At 44.9% G+C, this 21877-nt stretch overlaps 1 protein-coding gene across 10 annotated transcripts in view; it reads left to right on the forward strand.

Annotated features, from left to right (window-relative positions):
• ARID1B (AT-rich interaction domain 1B) overlaps window positions 1–21877 on the forward strand; it is a 443873-nt gene that overhangs the window by 365614 nt on the left and 56382 nt on the right. For 7 of the 10 annotated variants that reach the window (XM_045058284.1, XM_045058282.1, XM_045058281.1 and 4 more), the window contains 3 exons: window positions 4784–4963; window positions 18967–19294; window positions 21060–21188. In XM_045058284.1, coding sequence (XP_044914219.1) covers window positions 4784–4963; window positions 18967–19294; window positions 21060–21188 — 637 coding nt within the window. The remainder of the gene's footprint in view (window positions 1–4783; window positions 4964–18966; window positions 19295–21059; window positions 21189–21877) is intronic. The other 3 variants (XM_045058285.1, XM_045058280.1, XM_045058283.1) reach the window with 1 other exon arrangement.

Consider the following 21877-nt stretch of genomic DNA (forward strand, 5'->3'; position numbering starts at 1 on the left):
TAGATTTTTCCTAGAGGAAAAAAAAAAAAATGCTTTCAGCCAGAATTGAGAACCAGAACTAGAAGTATCCCCTGTAAGTCTTATGCTTCTCCTCCTCCGCAGTTAACAGGTGAGAAAACTGAGGCCAGAAAGGTTAAGTTAGTTGCCGTATTCTGCCCAGCAGACCTGAAAGGGCCAGGACTGCCACTAGCTCAGTGTCCTTGCTGCCTCGCATGCTGCCTGTCTTGATCCCCTTCTGTGGATGTGTGATAATAGCAACAGCTAGTAATCACCGAGAGCCCACGATTCTGGGCACCCGTGGTAAGTTTTTCACACGTATTATCTCATTTAATCCCCACAGCATCTCTATGCAGTGGACACAATTGTCCCTAATTTGCAGTTCAGGAAACAAATAGTAGACACACAGAGTTTCTATCTTTAGGATGAAAGGAAGAAATTCTTCGTTTTCAGCTAACTTTTGTCTTTAAATTTTTCATCAGTTTGTTTAGATGACGGTGATAGTAGCCTTTTGAAAATACAGTTCTGTGCACAGTGGAAGCCTTTCCGGTAGGACTGCTGCGGGCATTTAATTGTGATTCTCTGTCATGGGTCACTTTGCCTGCCTCGTCACTGGCCTCCGGGCTTCTGTTCTAGCCTCTCTGCCCTGCAGCCCTTTCTTCATGCTGCAGGTTCTAGCACAGTCGCCTCTAGAAATGCAAGTCTGACGATCGTCTCGCTCTCCTGCTGAGACAGTCTGTGGTCTAACGTCAGCGGAGGCCCCCGTCTCCCCTGGATTGCGGGTGCAAGAGCTTCGGTGAGCCACACAACTGTTTCGTAATAGGAGCTGTATCCACAAGATGAAATACTCCATAGTCAGGACAGAGTGACTAACAGAAAGGTGGGCGAATGACATAAATAGTTCTAGAAAAGGAACTAAAAACAGCTATTAAACAAAATGTTCACCTTTCCTCACGGCAAGAGAAATACAGAATCAAACACAAATTATAAAACACCTCTGAAAGCATACATTAAAAACCATTTGCACTTGGCAAGGGGAACTCAGCGGTAAGAGATGGGGATACGGAACTCCCCCCCCCCACCACCACCTCTCATCAGTGGTTTTGCTTTGCCTGGGTCTCAGCTGCCTGCAGTCAGCCACACTCCAGAAGCGGATGGTCCTCCTTCTGATGACCAGAAGGTCGGTGGCAGCCTAACGCCATGTCACGACACCTGCGTCCTTCACCTCCCTTCGTCTCCTAGTGTAGGTACGGTGTCACCTGACATCATCCCAAGAAGGAGCAGCACGGGTGTCGTGCGGTATTTTGAGAGACAGGCCATGTTCACATAGGTTTTATTACAGTGTATTGTTAAAATTGTTCTATTTTATATTAGTTATTGCTGTTAATCTCTTACTGTGCCCAGTTTACAAATTAAACTTTATCATAGGTATGTTTGCATAGGAAAAAACATCGTATACATAGGATTTGGCACTATCCACAGTTTCAGGTGTCCCCTGGGGGGTCTGGGAACGTAGGCCCGCAGGTAAAGGGAGACAACTGTATACCGTCTTAAAATTTCCTATCGTATTTGGAGTTTGTAAAGTTATGCAAGTACTGGAGTAACATAGATTCCACGCATTTAAATAAAAAACAAATGCGTAAAAACGAGCTTGTTCATTCTAGCTAGAAAGGACATCTGCGTATATGAGGTGTTCAGGAGTTAAAAGATATTTGTGGCACTTTATAAACCAGAAAAGTATCATCAGATCCCTTGTCTGTATCGCATTTCACAGTACAGAACATTTTCACACACTGTCCCAGTTGATCCTACAGCAGCCCCTTCTTCATTTTAAGATGAGACTTGGATAAATTAGGATTTGCTGAAGGTCACAAAGCTCGTTCGATCAGTATAGGCTTGTAAATGTGTTTATTTACGTATCCGTCTCTCCTAGTAGAGTCTGAGCTAGTGACGCAAACCAGACCGTAGTCTCAGCCTCGTGTTCCCAGTTGAGTGCCATTAGATGACCACAGCTAAGAAGGGAGACACGCAAGTGATGTCACCTTCTTCTTCTGTCATCTTGGGGAACACGTGGAAAGAGAGGAGTCTCTCCGAAAACCTCAAATAAGATTTCAGGACGCTTTTGTAAGCGTTGCCATTGCAAATCATCCACAGAAAAAAATAGATTTCCAATTGTAATTTCTGTGGAAGGAGGTGGATTCCATACCCCTAGGACCTTGTGTCTGCGTTGTGGAACTTGATGTCGTGACACGATCTGCTCGAACTTGTTTTAGTGTTCCTCGTCTCTTGGAATCCTTTCGCAAACTTGATTTTCTGCAAAATGCCAGTGATGAGTGAGGGAATTCAAGTGGAATGTGGCATCTATATTTTTAAGGACTGAGTAAACAGTCAGAAATAAAGAAATAACTTGCCCGGGTAAGAATTCTTAGAACTCATTTGAACAAACCTTAAGCCTATTAAGTGTCCCAGAGGTAGCAATAACCTGAGGATGTACTATATTATCAGAGGTCCTAAATCCTTCAGCATGGACACTTTCATGGTTGAAGTGAAATTTAATGCCCCAGAAAAGGACCTGTGTTATTTTCTTGAACTAATGAAGAAGACAGCGGCCATTCTCTGAAAGAAAGAAAACCCCACACAATCTGTATGGAATTTAAACACATTTTTTATTAAACAGGACTCTATATGAAACTCTCGAGAATTTTATAGTAAAGCTTAGATAAATATTTCATGAAACATCTTAAGATGCAATCATTTATAGTAATTTTAGTGCTCTGATTTCTGTTTGTTTTCAGATTTGAAAAAGCAAACATTTTCTATGATGATTTATATCTAGGAGCTGCCAGTTGAGCCCAATTTCATAAGACTTATCTTTATAAATAAATGGAATAGCTCTTCTTACTTTTATTCTGTCTCTTAAGATGAAGCAATGTTGAAAGATCTTTTTTTTTTTTTTCCTAGCTGAAATATAAACCATGACCTCGGTAAATGTCCTGCCTCATTTATCCCCCCATGTTTATGCTGGTGTTGGATCCGGGCATCGTCTTCCCTCCAGCTGCCTCAGTAGACTCTCTCTAGAAGCTACTGTCCTGGGTTCTTCCCGTGCCTCCCCCCAACCCCCCCACCCCACTCCCGCCTGCGCACTCTGCAGGAAACTAGAGCCTTCTCCTGACACATGAGACCTCTGACTAACCCAAGCTCCTGGGTTCCTGGAGCTGTTATTCAGACAGCCCTTTGTTAGTATGTTAGTTTGACGGTATTAGCTTTTTTTTAGATACATGTCTTGATTTGGGCTACTCTGTCTAAATGAGTCTTTCACAGTTCATTCTACATGCTTGTTTATATTTGCCCGAATTGCTGATGACTGGATGTACCTTGACGTTATGGTCCTGCATAATTTAAAGATGTATTTTCTTCATCCATTTGGATAGCTACCTGCTAAGCACCTACTCTGTTGTGCTCTGCGCTCTGTTGGGCGCATGAGGAATTTAATAATCATCCATTCAATAAATAGTTCCCCACCACGTGCCAGACTCTGCTGGCACTTTGGATGCAGCACTGAGACAGACATGATCCCTGCCCTCATGGAGCCGATTTTTAGCGGGGGGAGAGAGGCTAAGTGAGTTGAAAATACGGGGAAACGATTGCAGGTTATGAGAAGTGCCGTGAAGAAACACGAGTGAGAAATGGCCAGGGTGGTTCCGCGTCAGGGTGGGCCACCGGGGAAGAGCCCTGGAGAGGAGAAGGCATCGGCAGGTGGGAGAACATTCTCGGGAGCCATGCTTTGTAGCTGCCCGGAGCCATAGGAAATGGGGTTGGAGTGAGACCCTAACGGACGCCTGACCACAGAGGAGCCCGCAGGCCATGGTCAGAGGTTTGCATTTGGTTCCCGGGCTCACAGGAAAGCCTTGAGGGCTTTCGTGCAGGAAAGATATGCTCTAATTTCTTTTTTTATTCCTGAGAGATGGTTCTGGCAGCTTTGTGAAAGTGAGGCGGAAGGAACAAAGCAGGGGTGGGTGGCGCAGAGGCTTGGAGATGAGTGTTGGGGGAGGGGGATATGAGCGCTGGCCAAGCTTCTGGAGAAATGGAGGGGAGCGGAGGCAACAGGATGGGCGCACACCTAGGAAACGGGTGGGGGCTGGCGCCTGGCGGGGACAGTGGGTGAGTGCCGTTGCCATTGGCAGGTTTACGGGAGGAAGTCAGGGTTCTGAAACAGCAGGATCCACTTCAGACCCGCCCGTTGTTCACAGCAGACCTGTAAGCGGTGGTCTGAATCAGGGTTCAGGTCTGCAGCGCTTAGGAGTCAAGGTGAACAGTGGCTGCTCAGGAGACCAGGGGGGCAGAACAGTTCCGTGCAGAGGAGAGAAAGGTACTGGCCTGGCCTTGAGAAGAAGGGCAGGATGTTTGGGTGGCGGGAGACATGCATCCCGGAGATCAGCCTGGCAGGAATGGAAGGCTCTCAGGATAAGAGGGTCCTGGGTGTTCCTGTGGCTTTTGGTAGGGGCCTCATCTCCAAGAGAGGTTAAGCTTGCTCGCCCTTCCTCCCTCTTCTCCTTTCCCTAGTTCACGATCCACTGGGTTCCCGGGAACTCTAATGGGCGTTCCGAGTTAGGACTAGGGGAGACCCAGGGGACCCTTCCAGATCCCCCACTTTGGGTTTGAAATACCTTTAGATGTTTCTTTAGGGGAGTCTCACAGTGCCAGTCTTCTTCCTGTCCACCTTCCACACAATCCCATGTCCGTTTTGTCACCTACACTTACATATTTCCATTTATTTCCCACCTAGGTTTTATGGCAGGCACACAAAGAAACCCTCAGATGTCTCAATATGGACCTCAACAGACAGGACCATCCATGTCGCCTCATCCTTCTCCTGGAGGCCAGATGCATCCTGGAATCAGTAGCTTTCAGCAGAGTAACTCAAGTGGGACTTATGGTCCGCAGATGAGCCAGTATGGACCACAAGGTAAACGACGTTTCTCAAAAATGCATCGCAGTAGGCTGTAGAGGTTTTGTTAATATGTTAGTCCTTCGAGGTCTTCATATTATAAACATCTTGTAAGATCCCATTATTTGTTACCCGGCAGGTTGGTGAGGTTAATGCAAACCCACAGTCCTTCAGTTGCCCATCATGATGGGAAGAATAATTATAGCAAGTGTTCATTAAGCATTCATGCATCAGACACTGTGGTAAATGCTCTTAATATGTGTGTTATTAATGAAGGAGTAAATCTTAGTTTCTGTGATGTAGTTTGAAATGCTCGTTGAGAAATAGACACAGGCCTTGTCCTCAAAAAGTTTCTGATTTAAAACTTGGGTTTCATTATGTTGAATTCTGATTGTGCCCCCTTAACAATGTGCTCGCTACTCAGAAGGATGTCGTCCCATTACACCTGCTCCCAGTTTGTCTCCAAAGTGCTGTATCTGATAAATAGTAGTTCTCATTTTTTCAGTCATTACTGGTCTTACTCTTAGAAGATAGAACAAAGCCTGAAATGGGCATGTCTTTCAAAAAAGAAGATAAGGGGGCACCCGGCTGGCTCAGTCCGTGGAGCGTGCAGCTCTTGATCTTGGGGTTGTGAGTTTAGCCCCACGTTGGGTGTAGAGATTACTTAAAAGTAAAGTCTTTTAAAAAGGGGGAGGGGAGATAAGACGAGTGGAAAAATAAATGAGACTATGCCAAGATGCACTGTTTACATCTGCCTTCCTGGAAACTGATGTATGTTTTTTCATGTACATGTAGAATCCTTTTATCAAGGTTTTTAACCTGATACATATTTTTTCTAAGTCACTTTTGGCAACCAGGCATTTGAATTTAGCACCTTCTTTATGTTTTGTTTATTTAACTTAGACATTAATGGATAATTTAGAGAGAATGAGATAATCTGGCACAATTCCCAGAGTTTCCTCACTTCTGAAAATATCAGGAATTTTCCAAGTGGAGATGATGAATGCCCACTAGGAGGTTCTAGTAAAACAACAACAAAGTCAGGTCTCCTCCTGTTAAGTAAAGTTTTATTTTCTGAAGACATTTGTGTCTGTTTAGCAAACCATTGAGCTCTGTTGGGGTTCGTTGAGCCTCTCCAGCCATTGAGTGTGTGCCTAGCAGAGCTAGATGATTCCATGAGGCCTTAGCACCTTCTTGGCTTTTCACCTGGTGTTTCTCACCTGGTTTTTCTCAGAAAAACGCTTTCTTTCTGTTTATAGTATTTCACGGTTTGAAAATTGAGTTATCAACATACTATCTTATCTTGGAAGATCTCTTTCTGAAAGATGATAATATTACTCAATATTCAATATTCCCAGTATAACATTGCTTCCTTGCCTTACATTGCTTTGTTATTTTACATTCCAACTATCTCTGTTGTTAGGGAAACTATGTTAGAACACCCAAAACAGGGGCCCCTGGCTGGCTCAGTCGGTTAAACATCCGACTCTTGATTTCGGTTCAGGTCATGATCTCACAGTCTCGGGATCGGACCCCGCATTGGGCTCAGCACAGATCCTGAAGCCTACTTGGGATTCTCTCTCTCCCTCTCTCTCTGCCCCTGTCCTGCTTGTTCTCTCTCTCTCTCTCAAAATAAATAAACTTTAAAAAAAAGTTTTATTTGGCCCCTTCCGGCCTTTGTCAACACGTGCATGTAGTCAGGGTGGATATAGACTTTGTGTTTTGCTTGATTCCCTTCACACCATATCATTAATGGTTTTCCAAGATCTTAATTTCAGTAGGCCCTAGGAGTTCAGGTCCCAGGTGACAGTAAGTCTGCCCTGTTCCCTGTCAGCCCCAGGAAGCTGCGGCAGGAAGAAGTTTGTTGCTGACCTAGGGCAGGTCAGTGAGTCACCCGGTTGTGAGAGAGCACACCCGCTCACCAACTCTGCTCAGCGGGCGTCTTCAAGGCTTCCTTGGCTGTTGTGAAAAGAAGGAAACTTTAGTGAAAGTTAGAAAAGCAGTCTGTAAGTTGTGATATACACAGAAAATGTGGGCTTGTGCTCAGCATGTAACTGGAGACAGGTCAGGCTTGTGCTCCCAGAATTGGGAGTGGCTAAAGGTCTGGGACTTGACCGCTAACACTCACAAGGGCTTCTTGTAATCTTGAAAATTGGTCTGTCTTCTCTTAAATAATTCACTCTTGCAACCTCATCCTCTACTGTTCTCATAATAAGGGAAGATGGAACCTTGACTGTCTGAGGAGTCTTTTGTGAAGAGCTAAGAAAGTGTTTATGCTATTGGAGTTAATAGCAGGAAAGGCAATTTCTATAGAATGGATTTCTTCTCCGAGTAAAACCCTCAGTTTTCCGGAATAATTGAACATTAAGATTCATAATTTAAGAACACTGAACCTGTGAGGGTTCTCATCCAAACTGCTGAGTGTCCTTGGAAAATTGCTTACTCTTTGGGAATTACCTTTCCTCTAGAAAATGAGAAAATTAGATCGTGTTACTTTAGAATTTGCTTACAATTCTAATAATCTACAAGAGTAAATCTTGCTTCTTGTCTGAAGCCTTTTATGTCCATGCGGCCCACTGGACCCACCACATCACACTTTGGTTATATAGTCAAGAAGGGATTTATTTTCAGGCATAAATACTGAGTTCAGGTTGATATTAGAAACCATTTAGAATACGGAAGATCATTTCCATACTCAACACTTCTTCATTTTGAAAACAGGTGCCCTCAGATTTGTCCTCTCTGTCATTCCTTCTCCCGAGTGATAGCTTGCTCGTGTCCACCCCGAGCTGTGCCTCCTCCTGGGTTCTTTGACTGGCTCCAAATGCCGTGTGCTGAAAATCAGTGTCCTGGGACTCTGCCTTCAGCTCCGAATTGTTTGCCTTTCCTTATTGTATTCTCCTTTCCCCAGCAAGCACTAAATGACAGGAAATTAGCGCTTGTAACACAATTACTCAATTCAGTAAGTGTCCTTACCTTTGCATTTCTCTCTTTGTTGATCTTTTTAAACTTGATCTTTTTAAACTGGACCCAAAATAAGTATTTTATTCTACCTTGTCTTAATTAGCTACTCAAATTAGTCATCAGACATTCAGCATGCATTTTCATGCTACGTGTTTTAACATCTCTGAAAAGAATCACTTGTGTGTGAGCCACAGAGGCCATTATTTTCATCTTCTGTTTCTGTTCCTAACTGGATGAGTGTCTTCTCTGTTGGTTTTGTTTTGAAGAGATCTCAGAGGAAAATACCTTACGATCTTTTTTTAAGTCTTCTTACTGTCAGAAACGACTTCTGCAAAATTGTTATTTAGTAGTAGCAACCGACATCCATTACTGTGCCCTGGGTCCTGTTTGAAGTGTGTTCCATAGATTAACTCACTTCATCCTTACAGCATACTATGGGACGGGTACCATTTACCCCTGGACAGATGGAGAAACAGAGACAGCTTGACCAGGATACGCCACGGTCATGCCAGGATTCAAATTTGGGCAGACTCACCCATTTTCTTAATTAATGGGAAGCTCTCACATTGTCCCCATTTGCAAATGAGCAGGTTAAGTAATTGACCCACGATCTCACAGCTAGTAGGTGGCAGAGCCTGGGTTCAAACCAAGGGAGATTTCAGAGGCCACTTACATAGTCACTGGGGTGTTATTTCCCACGCCATAGATGTACCCTCCTTGCTGGTTCATTCATTCAGAAAGCCACTGGGGAAACCAAAAGACAAACTACTTGCCTTCAAGGAACAAGGAGCATTTGGGGAATTCAGGCTTGGAAACACATCAAAGATACTAGAGATTAAGAAAAAAGTTTCTATGAAGTGAAGAAGGAAATTTTTTAGAAATGTATATTACTAAAGTCTGCATTATTACATATGCAAATGGAATGAGTCCAATCTAAATGTGTGAAAATGTCTAATTGCAGTGTATTTTATGAAATAGCACTTTTCTACCTTCAGGCAAGCACATATAATAACTACCCTTACGAGGTGTTTGCAAGTAGGGCCGTGAGACTTGCTTTAATAAATAGAATGGAATTATGTAATTGACACGTTAATTATTAATAAATGAATTTGGGGGAAAGATTGCTGAAACAAATTTCGCCTTCATGTTTCTTAAGAACAAAGACTGTCTTGTTTTTGTGTTCTCTAAAACAGTGTTGGGGCGCCTAGGTGGCTCAGTCGGTTAAGCGGCCGGCTTCAGCTCAGGTCATGATCTCGCGGTCCTTGAGTTCGAGCCCCGTGTTGGGCTCTGTGCTGACGGCTCAGAGCCTGGAGCCTGTTTCAGATTCTGTGTCTCCCTCTCTCTGACCCTCCGCCGTTCATGCTCTGTCTCTCTCTGTCTCAAAAATAAATAAACGTTAAAAAAAAAAAATTAAAAAAAAAATAAAAGTGTCTGTCACACGGACTGTCCACAAATACTTTTTGCACATTTGTCACTGCAGGCAGTGGGGGTCTAGCCTTAATTTTGCTCTAAATAGCAGTACCCTGAAGCAGGCCTGGGTTTATGCCTTAATTTGTATAGTGTGGGTCTTAGGAAGCAGGGAACTTTCAATCAGATGAGTCTGATGGGCCTTTTGTTTCTAAATTACTTGATAAAAGGTATTTATTCCGGGGCACGGGGTGGCTCAGTTGGTTGAGTGTCCAGCTTCGGCTCAGGTCATGATCTCCTGGTTCATGAGTTCAAGGCCCGCATCGGGCTCTGTGCTGACAGCTCGGAGCCTGGGGCCTGCTTCGGATTCTGTGTCTCCCTCTCTCTCTGCCCCTCCTCTGCTCATGCTCTGATCTCTGTCTCTTAAAAATAAATAAACATCAAAAAGAATTTTTTAAGGTATTTTCTCCAAAGAAGTTAAAGGGTTTTTTTTTTCTAAAATAGATGCCATTTGAAATATTCCTTCTCCTTTCATTAACATATGTTTCTCGATGAATTCAGAAAACTCCAAATCATACCTAGTTGAAATGAATGCAGTTCCAAACTAGCAAATTACACATTGATCATCTTACAACCGTTTCAGCTGCAGAGGAAGAATACATGTTAGTAGGGAGCAGTCCACTCAGTACCTGTAGTAGCGACCTTAGTGTCACCATGACCCAGGATGTCGGTCTCCGCTCTTGCAAGTCCAGAATCGCAGTCTTATTATTGAATTAAGCTGAAGTCAGCCTCTCTCCCACAGAGGTGAAATGTGTCTGCCACATGGGTTCACACGTCCCCCTGGACAGTGCTGCAGACTGACGACATCCTCTTCTCTGGCTTTCGGAAGGCTGGTCTCTGTGCAGATCCCTCCGTTTGGTTAACTCGGTTTCTTTTCCCCTGGAATCCGGTTGTGCTGCGTGTGACAAGTTTATTACCGTAACCTTATTTTATGGTTAAATCTGCAGTGCCCAGCACGTGTTCAGTTCCGTATTCCATGTTGTTTTGTTGTGAAAGAAATATTCCAAATCTTCATCTCACCAAGACCGGGGAAGAAAACAGAAATTGAAGTAGGTCATTTATAGCAAAAGACCGTTAACGCCCTCTTCTTTCGATGCTCAAATTCAGCTTTCGCATTACAAGGTTTATGCATGAATTTTTCTCAACGGACTGATGATCGTCACAATTTTATCAAAACCTGGGAATTTAAACCACTTAAAATTTAAAAAAGGAAAAATTTAAAAAAGAAAAGAAAAACACAAAGCAGCTGTAATTTGGACTGGTGTGAAACTATTTTACCTTGCCAGTTAAAATCAACAGCACTCAGGAGTGCCGCGAGGCACTGCCCTTGCTGAGTAAGCTCGTCTCATCCCGGTGGGCTGGCCCTCCGCTACAGGTCCTGGTCACGACAGCCATGGACAGCACTGTAGAGACACAGGATGTGCACATTCAGCTTTACTTTACATCTTAGCCTTTTCCCAGGGCTCACAGCTCTGCCCTTTTTTCAAACATCTGAAAAGAAATGGCCTTATTGAATCCCAGGTGACAGATCGGAGTCCCTCAGCCATCAGGGGAAGCAGGCAAGCGCTCTCCCTCCAGGGGGCGCTGTTCGACGCTTGCGAGCCCAGGGCACAAGGACTCTGGAGCCCAGGGGAGGGCAGAGGTGCGTTTGCAATGTGTGACAGCGGTGACTCTGACACTTTTTCATTTCTTACCAGAGAGATTTCACTGTTTTATACTAAATTTGGCTACTGAGTTGAGGTCATACCTTTTTACATTTTTAATGTAAGTGCTTTTTCTTATACTCGGTTTGAGAAATAAATTTGAATATCTGTGCATCGTGAAAATAAAATTACACATATGATGCATACATAAAAAGATAATTTCACTGATTAAAAACCTATTAATATTGGAATAGTTTCTCTGTGTTCCTTGAAAGATTCTATTTATGGACTGTCCTTGTCCAACAGTAGTTAGTTATTATCATTTTTCCCCCACAGCAACCACGTAAGATAGCTGATCCTGTATTATACCCTTTTTACAGATGAGAAAACTGACCTTGGGAGTAACAAGTGGCTTTCTGAAGGTCACACGTAGCAGACAGTTGTACCCGTACTATTTGAGGGCCTATGCCTTCTCCTTCACTCACTGCCCTGGAGCCCGATACTGGCATCTGACTGTGCCCGTATGTCTTCTGGGCCTGTGTGTGATGTCAGCCTCAGTGATCGTTGTTTCTCTGAGGATCCACTTTTCCTTGCTGAGAGGCCACCAACACACGCACAGCTCCTTTCCCGGGAGTGGCTCTCCTCAGTCGCCTTCCCACGGACACCTCCCTCACCACGCTGTATAAATCTCCCTTTATCTCTCTTCAGAGCACTTAGAGCCATACGACGTCTTCTAGGATTGCTCCTTTGCCTGTGTTGTGCCACCAGAATGTAGGCTTTTTGCCTTCATTCGCTGCTGAATCCCCAGCCATTAGCACAGAGCTAGCACATAAGAGGCCCTTAAGAACTATTTAGGGGGCGCGCCTGGGTGGCTCAGTTGGTTAAGCGTCTGACTTCAGCTCAGGTCATGATCTCACAGTTCATGAGTTTGAGCCCCATGTCGGGCTTTGTGCCGACACCTCAGAGCCTGGAGCCTGCATCACATTCTGTGTCTCCCTTTCTTTCTACCCCTCCCCCTCTTGTGTTCTCTCTCTCTCTCTCTCTCTCTCTCTCTCTCTTTTTATTATTTTTTTTAATGTTTATTTTATTTTTGAGAGAGAGAGTGCCAGCAGGGAGGGGCAGAGAGAGAGGAAGACACAGAATCCAAAGCAGGCTCCAGGCTCTGAGCAGTCAGCACAGAGCCCAACGTGAGGCTCGAACTCGTGGACCGTGAGATCATGATCTGAGGCAGTCAGACACTCAACCGACTGAGCCCCAGGCGCCCTGTGTCTCTCTCTCTCTCTCTCTCTCTCTCTCTCTTAAAAATAAATAAACGTTAAAAATTTTTTTTAAAAATCAGTAAAAAAAAAAATTACCTTTGGGAGGTGAAACGAAGGATCACCTTTGTCTGTTTCTCTCTCTGCTCTTGTACTCACTGTACTGAACTTGCATTATTGTATAATTAAATTTTTGAAGGGGTCCATTTTTGCAACATATGGAGAAAAAACTACCAAAAGTGAAACTCTGAACCCACACTGTAAGGTAGTAGGCCTTTCCCCCTCTGTTCTGAGCTTTGTGCAATATGGTCACTTCTCTTACATGGTGAAGACTTGAAAATGCATGTTGACTTAGGGAAAAAATATGGTACCCATACGTATCGATTCCAAAAACAAAGTATTCATTCCCACCCGTGGTAGGATTTAATGCAACTGGGGGTAAGTCAGCTTTCATTTTGAACCTGCACTTGTGGTCTTCCTATCTACTCGGTCAGTTTTTCTCCAAGTTGGTGCCCAAAGAGCAGCATTGTGTGATCAGCCTGTGTAAAAAGGTGGGGTTGAAAGGTTTTTGAAATAGAACTTTTTTTTTTTTTTTAACACAGAAAGGATCTTATGAAATATGGTAACCAGCAAATAAGCATGTGAAAAATGCTCAAAATCATTCTATTTCTTAATGTCTATTTCTGAGAGGGAGAGAGAGAGAGAGAGCAGGGGAGGGGCAGAACAAGGAAGGGACAGAGGATCCGAAGCAGGCTCTGTGCTGACAGCAGAGAGCCCGATGCGGACCCTGAACTCGCAAACCATGAGATCATGACCTGAGCCGAAACCAAGAGTCGGATGCTTAACCGACTGAGCCACCCAGGCGCCCCGCTAATTTTTTTTTTTCGTTGGCGATATCAACAATGTAGAACAATTAGAACTCCTACTTTTTTTTTTTTTTTTGAACTTACACATTTTGTGGTAGGGTTTCTTCAAAAGCCCGACATGCACTTAGCCTTCAACCTGGCACTCTCTCATCCCTAGGGTTCTGCCAAGAGAAATGAAACCTATGTCCACACAAAGACCTGTGTGCAAATGTTAGCGGCTTTGTTCGTATCGCCAAAAACTGGAAACAACTCAAATGTCCACAGAATTGAATGCTCCTCAGCAACAAAAGGGAACAAGCCACTGATGTGTGCAATAATGTGGATGAATTTCAAAAGCGTGGTGCTTTGGGAAAGGAGCCAGACACAAAAAGACCACATGCTGTATGATTCTATATGACATCGTGGAGAAGGCAAAACTGGAGGAACAGAAATCAGATCAGTGGTTCCCACGAGGGGGAGGGAGTGAGAATGACCACAAAATGGCAGGGTTTTTTCGTCATGGTAGAAATAACCCACATGGTGGTGCTTATGGAACTACAATAGGATTGTTATTGTGTGTAAATTCTATCTCTAGACATGACCTAAAATCATATTATGTAGTAGATAGCTGCAAAAAGTAGCGAACGTTACTCACTAAACAACGAGGTAAATGCGCATTTAGCCCTCATTCACAAACACGTTTATCATAATACATCGCTAATTATCATTTTATTTTCTCCTGCTCGGGGTAAAGTGTCGGGTCTGTGACTTGGGCACCATTGTATCCTCCACAGCATGGGGGAACAATGGAGAGCCTTGCCTGTAAAAGTTACTCATAAATAATTTGTTGAATGGTGAAACGGAGAAGCAAAACTTCGTATGTGAGTGGAAACACTTAATAGTTCAAGAAAAGCGCTAAGCTTGGAATATTGATTGTAAGTAGCAAATTTAAATATCCCAGAGTCAGGTACAGAATTATCTGCGCTTCCCCTGAAATAATCATGGTGACTTGAATAGAGTCTAGCTCCCGCTTCCCCTCTCTGGCGCTTGACTATAACTCCCGGTAGGTTGAAATCTGAATTTATTTGGTGACCGATTTTCCAAAGCTGGTGTGCCAAGATGAACCCACTTGAAAACTGTGAGCTCTCGGACTTGGCTGCCAGACCCGTCCAGCTGAGGTGGGCTGGACCAGCATCTGCTGCCTTCATTGTGCTTAATGCTGGATCCATCTGTTTTCTGTCAAAGCCAGTGCCAACAAATTACTAATCTATTAGAGAAACATGGAAATAAGATTGCACTTCTCATTCCTGGCTTTTCCTCTCATATTTTGCTTGGCTCACGTGTTTGGTTTTTATTTATTTGGAGGAGAAAGATACGTTATCGAGTGGGCAAGGCGGGGGCATTAATCCTTTTTTCACTCCTTCCACGCATTTTTAAAAGATTATGGGGACAAGATCATCAATGATCAGTGGCCGTTGAGGGTGTTACGAGCGTCGATGATGATGGCGGTAGTAACAACTGTCGTTTATTAGGGGACTCCGTGCTCGGCGCTGTCCTTGTCCCTCCATACCTATTCCCCATTACTCGCGTTACTTTACAGATGGCAAAACTGATGTGCAGACAGGTTAAGTAACTTGTCCACGGTCAGGCCGCTATTCAGACCCAAATTCTAGAGCCTGCGCTTTGTCCATCGCTGCCTCTTAAGCCATTTAAAGCCTTTAGAAAGCATTTTTATCCAGGCATGTGAGTTTAATGAGGAAAGTCTTTAGAGTTTCAAGGAGAAGAAAAGGGGACTTTGTATTTCTTCCACCAAGTAGAGGCCTCTATAATTAGAACATATTCCCTTGACGTGTGCTTTTGAGTGCCGATTCATGGAATCAACCCAACTGATTGAGGAAAATTAGATTGGGAGCCCGGTACTCAACGGGCCTTTCTAAGCACAAGTGCTTTTGCGTGCATGTCTGGGTGTGCCTGGTGGTTGTGGTCCAGCGCGTCCACCGCCCGATGGCAGGACGCCGCCTGGCTGCTGAATTGAGCAAAGCCACGGAAACACAGCTCTTTTTCCCACACGCCACGAATGAGATAGATGAGGTCGGGTCCGGGGTAACCGAACTTCGCCATCCTTTCTTTCCTTTGGGATCATTAAAGTACAGCTCCTGCCTGCCAGTTAAACCCCGAGTACAGGAACCCAGGGCGACAGAATTTCTCTGTTCCCCCCATAAGCAGAGTTCAACAAAATCAGGAACCTTCTTCTCTAATAAAACCGCACTGTGGGTATAGTCTGAGATAAGCATGTCTAAATGCTTGTTTTCTAAAACAAGATTAAAGTGTTATTTCATTTCCTTCGAAAGCAAAGGGTACATATGTTTTCACTGAGTAAGGTTTCTTACCAAATGAGTCACTTACCAAGTGTTGGGGGAGGGTGGGAACTGGTAATCGAATGAGTATGTGAATTAATTTCATTTGCATTCGAGCTGTGAATGAGTTGATTTATTTTTAATAAAAGCAAGAGCCAAAAAAGAGCCCTGTCTTCACTGATGTTATCGGGCTGTCTGGAAGTGAGGGCGTGTGAGGTCAGTGAGGGCGGAGAGGAGAAATCTTAATTCTGCCCCCAGAGACGCGTTCTGAGGACTGCGCTCTGAGAAGGCGTGGGAAGAGGCAGGACGCCAGCCTGCCCACCGCGCCGTGTCCCTCACAAGCCGGGGAGGCATAAGGTGCCCTTTCCACCAAGATGCTGTGACGGGAAGACAGACGGGGACCTTATGTGGGGTCCTGTGGGGTGGGAGACTCTGAAACAAGAACTTTTTATAAAGAACTTTGAAATTGATAAACAGTGAATGTTTTACCTTTTACTTGGAAACAGCATACGTTTGTTTCTGCAAAGGCAGAGTGTCGTCTTACGAGAAGGCAGTTTAAATTTGAGGAGCTGGCCATAAAAGACCCACCCGCATGTAACTCGGTGGTCCTGAAGTAATTTACATCAAACCTTTCCTGTTCCCTCTATTCTCTTTTGTTTTTCTCTCCATTTTCCAGTTCCTTCAACTGCTAGTGCCTTCCTCTGTTATTCCTCTTTAGGCTTTCTTTAGCCTTCCAGAGGACATCCGGGGTCAAAGAAATGCTGGCTTTAACAAGTCGCTTTCCGTGCTGGTGGAGCACTTCATTAGTTTGTCCCAAGATTGGTCTATAGCAGGGGCCAGCAGATTATGGCCCACTTTGGCCCACCACCTGTGTCTGTAAATAAAGTTTTATTGGAACACAGGCACTTCCATTTGTGGAGACAGCGCCTCTGGCCACGTCGGAGCCACAGAGGCAGTTGAGTTGAGACTGTCTTCCCCATACAGTCTGAACTATTTACTGCCCAACCCTTTACAGAGAGTGTGGCGGCCCCATGGTCCTTGTGCATGGTGGCTTCCGTACCATCTGCAATAAATAACACTCTTCACGACACCCAAATAAGAAAGCTCATGTGATGCACCTAACAGAGAGCAAGTACCCAGTCAGTGTTGAAAGTCCACGGATCTCTTGTGGATTTGTAGGTCATGCTGCTTTACATGTGTGGGCTTAAGAAAACCTGGTTTTCCTGTCGTGATGATACGTTACGTGATGATACGTGGTTTTTCCTTAAGCGTCTGAGAGGCTGCACGGCAGTGTGATGTGCCTGGACTCTGAACTGCACACACAGACCACCTGAGTGCAAACCGTGGCTCCTCTGCCTGTCGGGCACATGACCTCGAGACAAGCTCCCCAACGTCCCGTGCCTCAGGTCCCTCATCTCTAAAATGAGCAGTGTAATAATAGGGACCTCTTGGGCCTGATACAAGGATCAAGTGAGTTAATGCAAAGAATTTGGAACTGAGCTTAGCACGTAGTAAATATTAAGTATTTGCTTTTGATATTTTTACTAGTCAAATCCAGTTTCTGCTGGAAAACCTGGGGAAGCTCCTCCTTATCTTCCAAATAAACCCTACACTTGGCGGCCTGGAACACGAGACCATGCAGGTCTGACCTCTTCCCCCGGGGCCCCGTCACAGCCACACAGAGCTCCTCCGTGACTTATCTGGAGATCGTTTGCTCTCTGGCTGGCTGTGCCGTGTGCACGCTGTCCTCTCTTCTGCCTTACTCGCCCCTCAGGTATCTAACCCCTACCATTTTGACTCTGTGTTTGCAATACTTTACATACTTTATGCCCTTGAACCCTAGCAACCACTCCTCAAGCAGACCATATTAGAGGTGATAATCTTTGCTTTGTGGAGAAGAGGATGGGAAAAGAAAGAGGTGAATGAGCTGAGGTCTGGTAGTTTCTATGTGTGGAGCCTTCACTCAGCACCAGTGCTCCCAGGTCCCAGGGCCTGCCCCCCACGGGTTCCTGAGGCCACAGCCCAGCAAAGAAATCTTCGCTGAACTACACTATCACGCTGACCCCCTCCCCCCTCAAGCAGACTCGCTCTCCATTCTCTCGCACTTTTAACAGTACATTATCTTTCTGGTTTTGCGTTCATACTTTTTCTTGTCTTATCACTGCTGCTACACCTCACACACGCGCACACACACACACACACACACACACACACACACACAATGAGCAGCTTGAGTGTAGGAATTGAATTGTATTTAATTTTATATCCCCTGTGCCTAAAACAGTTATGTTATTTTGACAAGGAGGCTCTTCCAGAAAGCAGTAAGGATCGATTGAGAAACGCTTATCCATATTCCGCAAATGCTTTTTACATTTGTTTCAATAATCATTTGTGGGAAAGCAGCATATCGTACTGGCTAATTACATGGGTCCTAGAACCTGTTTTTGCTGGAGCTTGAATCCTAACCTACTAGCTGTTGATTTTCTTCATTTGTAAATGGAATCATGGGCATTTATATATGTATTTCATACGGTTATTGGAGAAGCAAATGAAACCATTGACGTAAAGCACTTAACCCAGCATGTCAAACACAGTACGGTTCAGCAGTTACTCTCTGCAATTGTTATTATTGGAACGACATTACTTATGCCTGTAATGTATGTACACTCGGTCAAAGTAAAAGGTGTGGAAGGAGAGAGAAAACTTTTGAAATAATTGGGGTCCTTGAGGCTGCTGCTCTCCTTGCGAGCGCATGCGCCAGTGTGAATGGGGGCTCGGGGGGTCTGTCTACCCCCCCCCCCCGGATGCCACCACCCCTTCACCGTGTTGACTGTCATGCTAGTACGTGAAACCATATTTCCGAGGACATGGCACCAAGCACAAGCGAGCTGCTTTATCTGATGCTCAAGGCGGAAACAAAACAAAACGAAAACCCTGCTCCCAACACCAGAGAAGAACTGGTTGCTTTGCTGGACCAAGGCTGAGTTTCCATGTGACCCCTCCTGTGGGGTTTTGGAGGATAATCTTGACCAGATGTGCATTTTGTCTTACATGCCGTCTTTCTGGCCCTTTGTCGTGACTGCCGCATGCAGTAGTGGGGTAGTCATGCAGTCTCGGTGGTACGTTCCTAAGGACTAGGGGTTGAAATAATTCTCTGGGGTAAAACGTAGAAATGTGAATGTTGGGTGTATGGAAGCAACAACACTCACTGCTAGCATCCCTAGCCTGTGCATAGGTTGTTTTAATGATCAGCCTGATTGTCTCCTCCCTCTCTCAGCAGGCCTGTGTGGCTCTTTGCCTTGGAATGTGCCGAGATAGCTTATTTTGCCACAGCCAGCCTCATCGGTGCCAGCAAGGGAAGGGTTAATAAGGGTCATGGCTAATATTCTGTGTCGATCACACTGTTGGACAAGAAGTCTTTCTAGTGGCCGTCCTCACAAGTACAGATACTAAGTAAAAGGCTTCAATTTGTGTTTACTTTTTGTTTAGGTAACTACTCCAGACCCCCAACGTATAGTGGGGTGCCCAGTGCGAGCTACAGCGGCCCAGGGCCCGGCATGGGCATCAATGCCAACAACCAGATGCACGGACAAGGGCCAAGCCAGCCGTGTGGTGCTATGCCCCTGGGACGAATGCCATCAGCTGGGATGCAGAACAGGCCGTTTCCTGGAAATATGAGCAGCATGACCCCCAGCTCTCCCGGCATGTCCCAGCAGGGAGGGCCAGGAATGGGGCCACCGATGCCAACCGTGAACCGTAAGGCACAGGAGGCAGCTGCCGCAGTGATGCAGGCCGCTGCAAACTCGGCACAAAGCAGGTATGCCGTCGGGGCAGGTGGTCTGGGTGCGGACGTGTGAGCACGTGCTGAGCACAGAGCTACATCGTCACCCGGGTCACCCGGGGCGGGGGGGTGGGGGGCAGCAGTGGAGTGCGATTTTGCTTGGCCGTTCCTTTGGTGTTAATGTTTTCTGTACCGTAAAGTACAGACAGGTGAACGACAGAACACGTTCCGGGAGACATCGAGGAAGGAATCTGAGTTGTGGGAGGTTCTTTGAAATGACTGCGAGGAGTCCTTATAACCAGCCCAGAGCAGTGGCATATCTCATGGTTCGGTTTAGAACAGCTAGGTTTAGGCAGGAAAGTGTGAAGCCTGAAGAACTAGGCTTTTAAGATCGAAAACACTGAAAAAGAACCACCTTCTTTTTTTTTTTTTTTTTTTTTTTACCCCACCATAAAAATCTTTATGAAATAGAAACCTCGTCTATGTACATATTTGTATCGTGTGTGTTTGTCTAAATGTATACGTGTGAGATTTATAGATGTCATCTTATATTTTATTTTTCTGGGCATACCTCTCTGTCCAAACCAAAATGTGGTTAATAAAGCAAAGATAATATTTCATAAAGTTTAAGTTGATAGAGCAAGGCTTTAGCCTCAATCACTTGTTTTTAATCTTGATTTCTAAAATGATTGAAGCAAATATTGAACCTATATAAAAATAACGTACTTAATTAAAAATTTATGACCCAAGTGACTAGTTTTAAAGGAAGCACTTATGAATATGTTTTAAATTACGTTTAACATATGTTAAAATATGTTTTAAAACAAAGCACGTTGACAGCTATGTCTGAAGTTACGGTATCTTCAGAAGAAAAGATAGAGGAATCGGATTTTTGTCAAAGGGAAAGAAAAATGTGTGTGTGTGTACGTGTGTGTGTTTAAATGTGTCCTTTGTTACTTTTCCTCTGAAGCTGCTATTTGGGGAATGTTAGGGACCCCTTCAGTCTCCCTGTTTGCTCCAAATAAAAATAAATTTCCCTTGAGGAATCAAAAGGAAAATCAATCGTCCTCTCTCTCTCTCTCATCCACATTATAATTACTTAAAATTTCCTGAACCCCAGATACTAACCCGAACCTCACAGACTTTAGGGAATGTTTTAATAAACCTGTCCGTGAAAACTGGTTTGCCTGGTCCAATTGAAGCTCTAATTTAGGGTTAATTGTCCATTGTTGCACCTCCTGAAGCACAAGTTATTTTCAAGTAGAAAGTACCTGACTGCGTTGGACGATGAGGCCTCGGATAGCGGCCCGGGGAGAAGATAACCACAGATATTAAGACATAATTGCTTGATAAAAAAGTCTTGCCATGCTCCCTTCCTGAATCAGTTTATATATCGTTTTGTATAAATTAACGTATAAATCCACATCCATGCGTTTTCCTTTTCTGTTTCTGACCAGGAGGCAGTTCCAAAGCCCTGCCTTCACACACTGCCCGTTTTCAGCGAGGGCCCGTGTATTTTTTGGCTTGTACCGAAGTCAAAGCTCCACTTCAGCAGCGTAAACTGAGATTACATCTGAGAATCTCACTTTTCTCTCTCCTCTGCCCTGTCCTTCACCCCGCCCCCCCCCCTTTTTAAGGAATGTTCTCCAGCTCCCCTCCCAGGCAGCTGCACGGTACAGAGTATTATGCCACATTCTGTAGCCCCCCCCGCACCTATGTGTGGAGGTGACATGATGGACAGGGGGATTCGTACTTGTCTACAGAACAAATCCAAAGAAGTTGTTCTTCTGTTCTGCTTTAGGCCACCATACATTAGGTCGCCTGCTTATCCCAGCCAGTCTGGGGCTGGCGGACGCCCCATGTTTTCTTCCCAGCACCCCAACTATGGCAACTCTCAGGCTCCCATGATGCACCAGCCTGACCAGTACGGGTAGGTAGCAACATACCCTGACTTGCTGCGGGACCTGGGCATTTTTTTTTTTTTTTTGAAACTGTTAATGAACGTGCCATCTGGCTGCGAAAGGAACACCCAGAACAAGAAAGTGAAAGACCTAAGAGGAGATCCATCCCAGAGGGGGTTGTCTTTTCGTTCCTTTTTGTTTGTTTCGGGGGTTTGGTTCGTTTTGTTCTGTTTTGTTCTTCACTCTTCTGAACGGTACTGTGGTAGTGCGGTGGGAGCGTGCATGCTGTCCCCCAGATCCTGTCTCTGCATGGCTTTTGGCATGGCTTGTTCCCTTCATGCCTGAGAGGGAAAGAAAAACTTGTATCTCCGTAAGAGTAATGAAGCCGCCCGCTCTGGCGTGATCTCCCCCATTGTCGTCCCTCTGTTGTCTGGGAACTTGTGTTGTGTAGCACCGTGATCATGACTGTGTTATTGTCATCTCTGCCACGACAGTGACCCGCTCCACACACGCACACACACCCCTGAATTCAGAGAGCAGCGGCCGCGTTTGACAAGAGACCCACTGCAGGAGACAGGACTTAGGTTATTAATAGGACTTAGGAGGGGATTCTTTCCAGCCTCCCTGAGCAGATTTCTATTCTTTCCTTCTCCCAAGGAGTTTTAGAATATTGAAGTCACCAGAAAAACGCAACCAAATAATCCAACGCAGAATTTTC

This window comes from Felis catus, chromosome B2, assembly GCF_018350175.1.
Source record: "Felis catus isolate Fca126 chromosome B2, F.catus_Fca126_mat1.0, whole genome shotgun sequence".
NCBI classification, from domain to species: Eukaryota; Metazoa; Chordata; class Mammalia; order Carnivora; family Felidae; genus Felis; species Felis catus.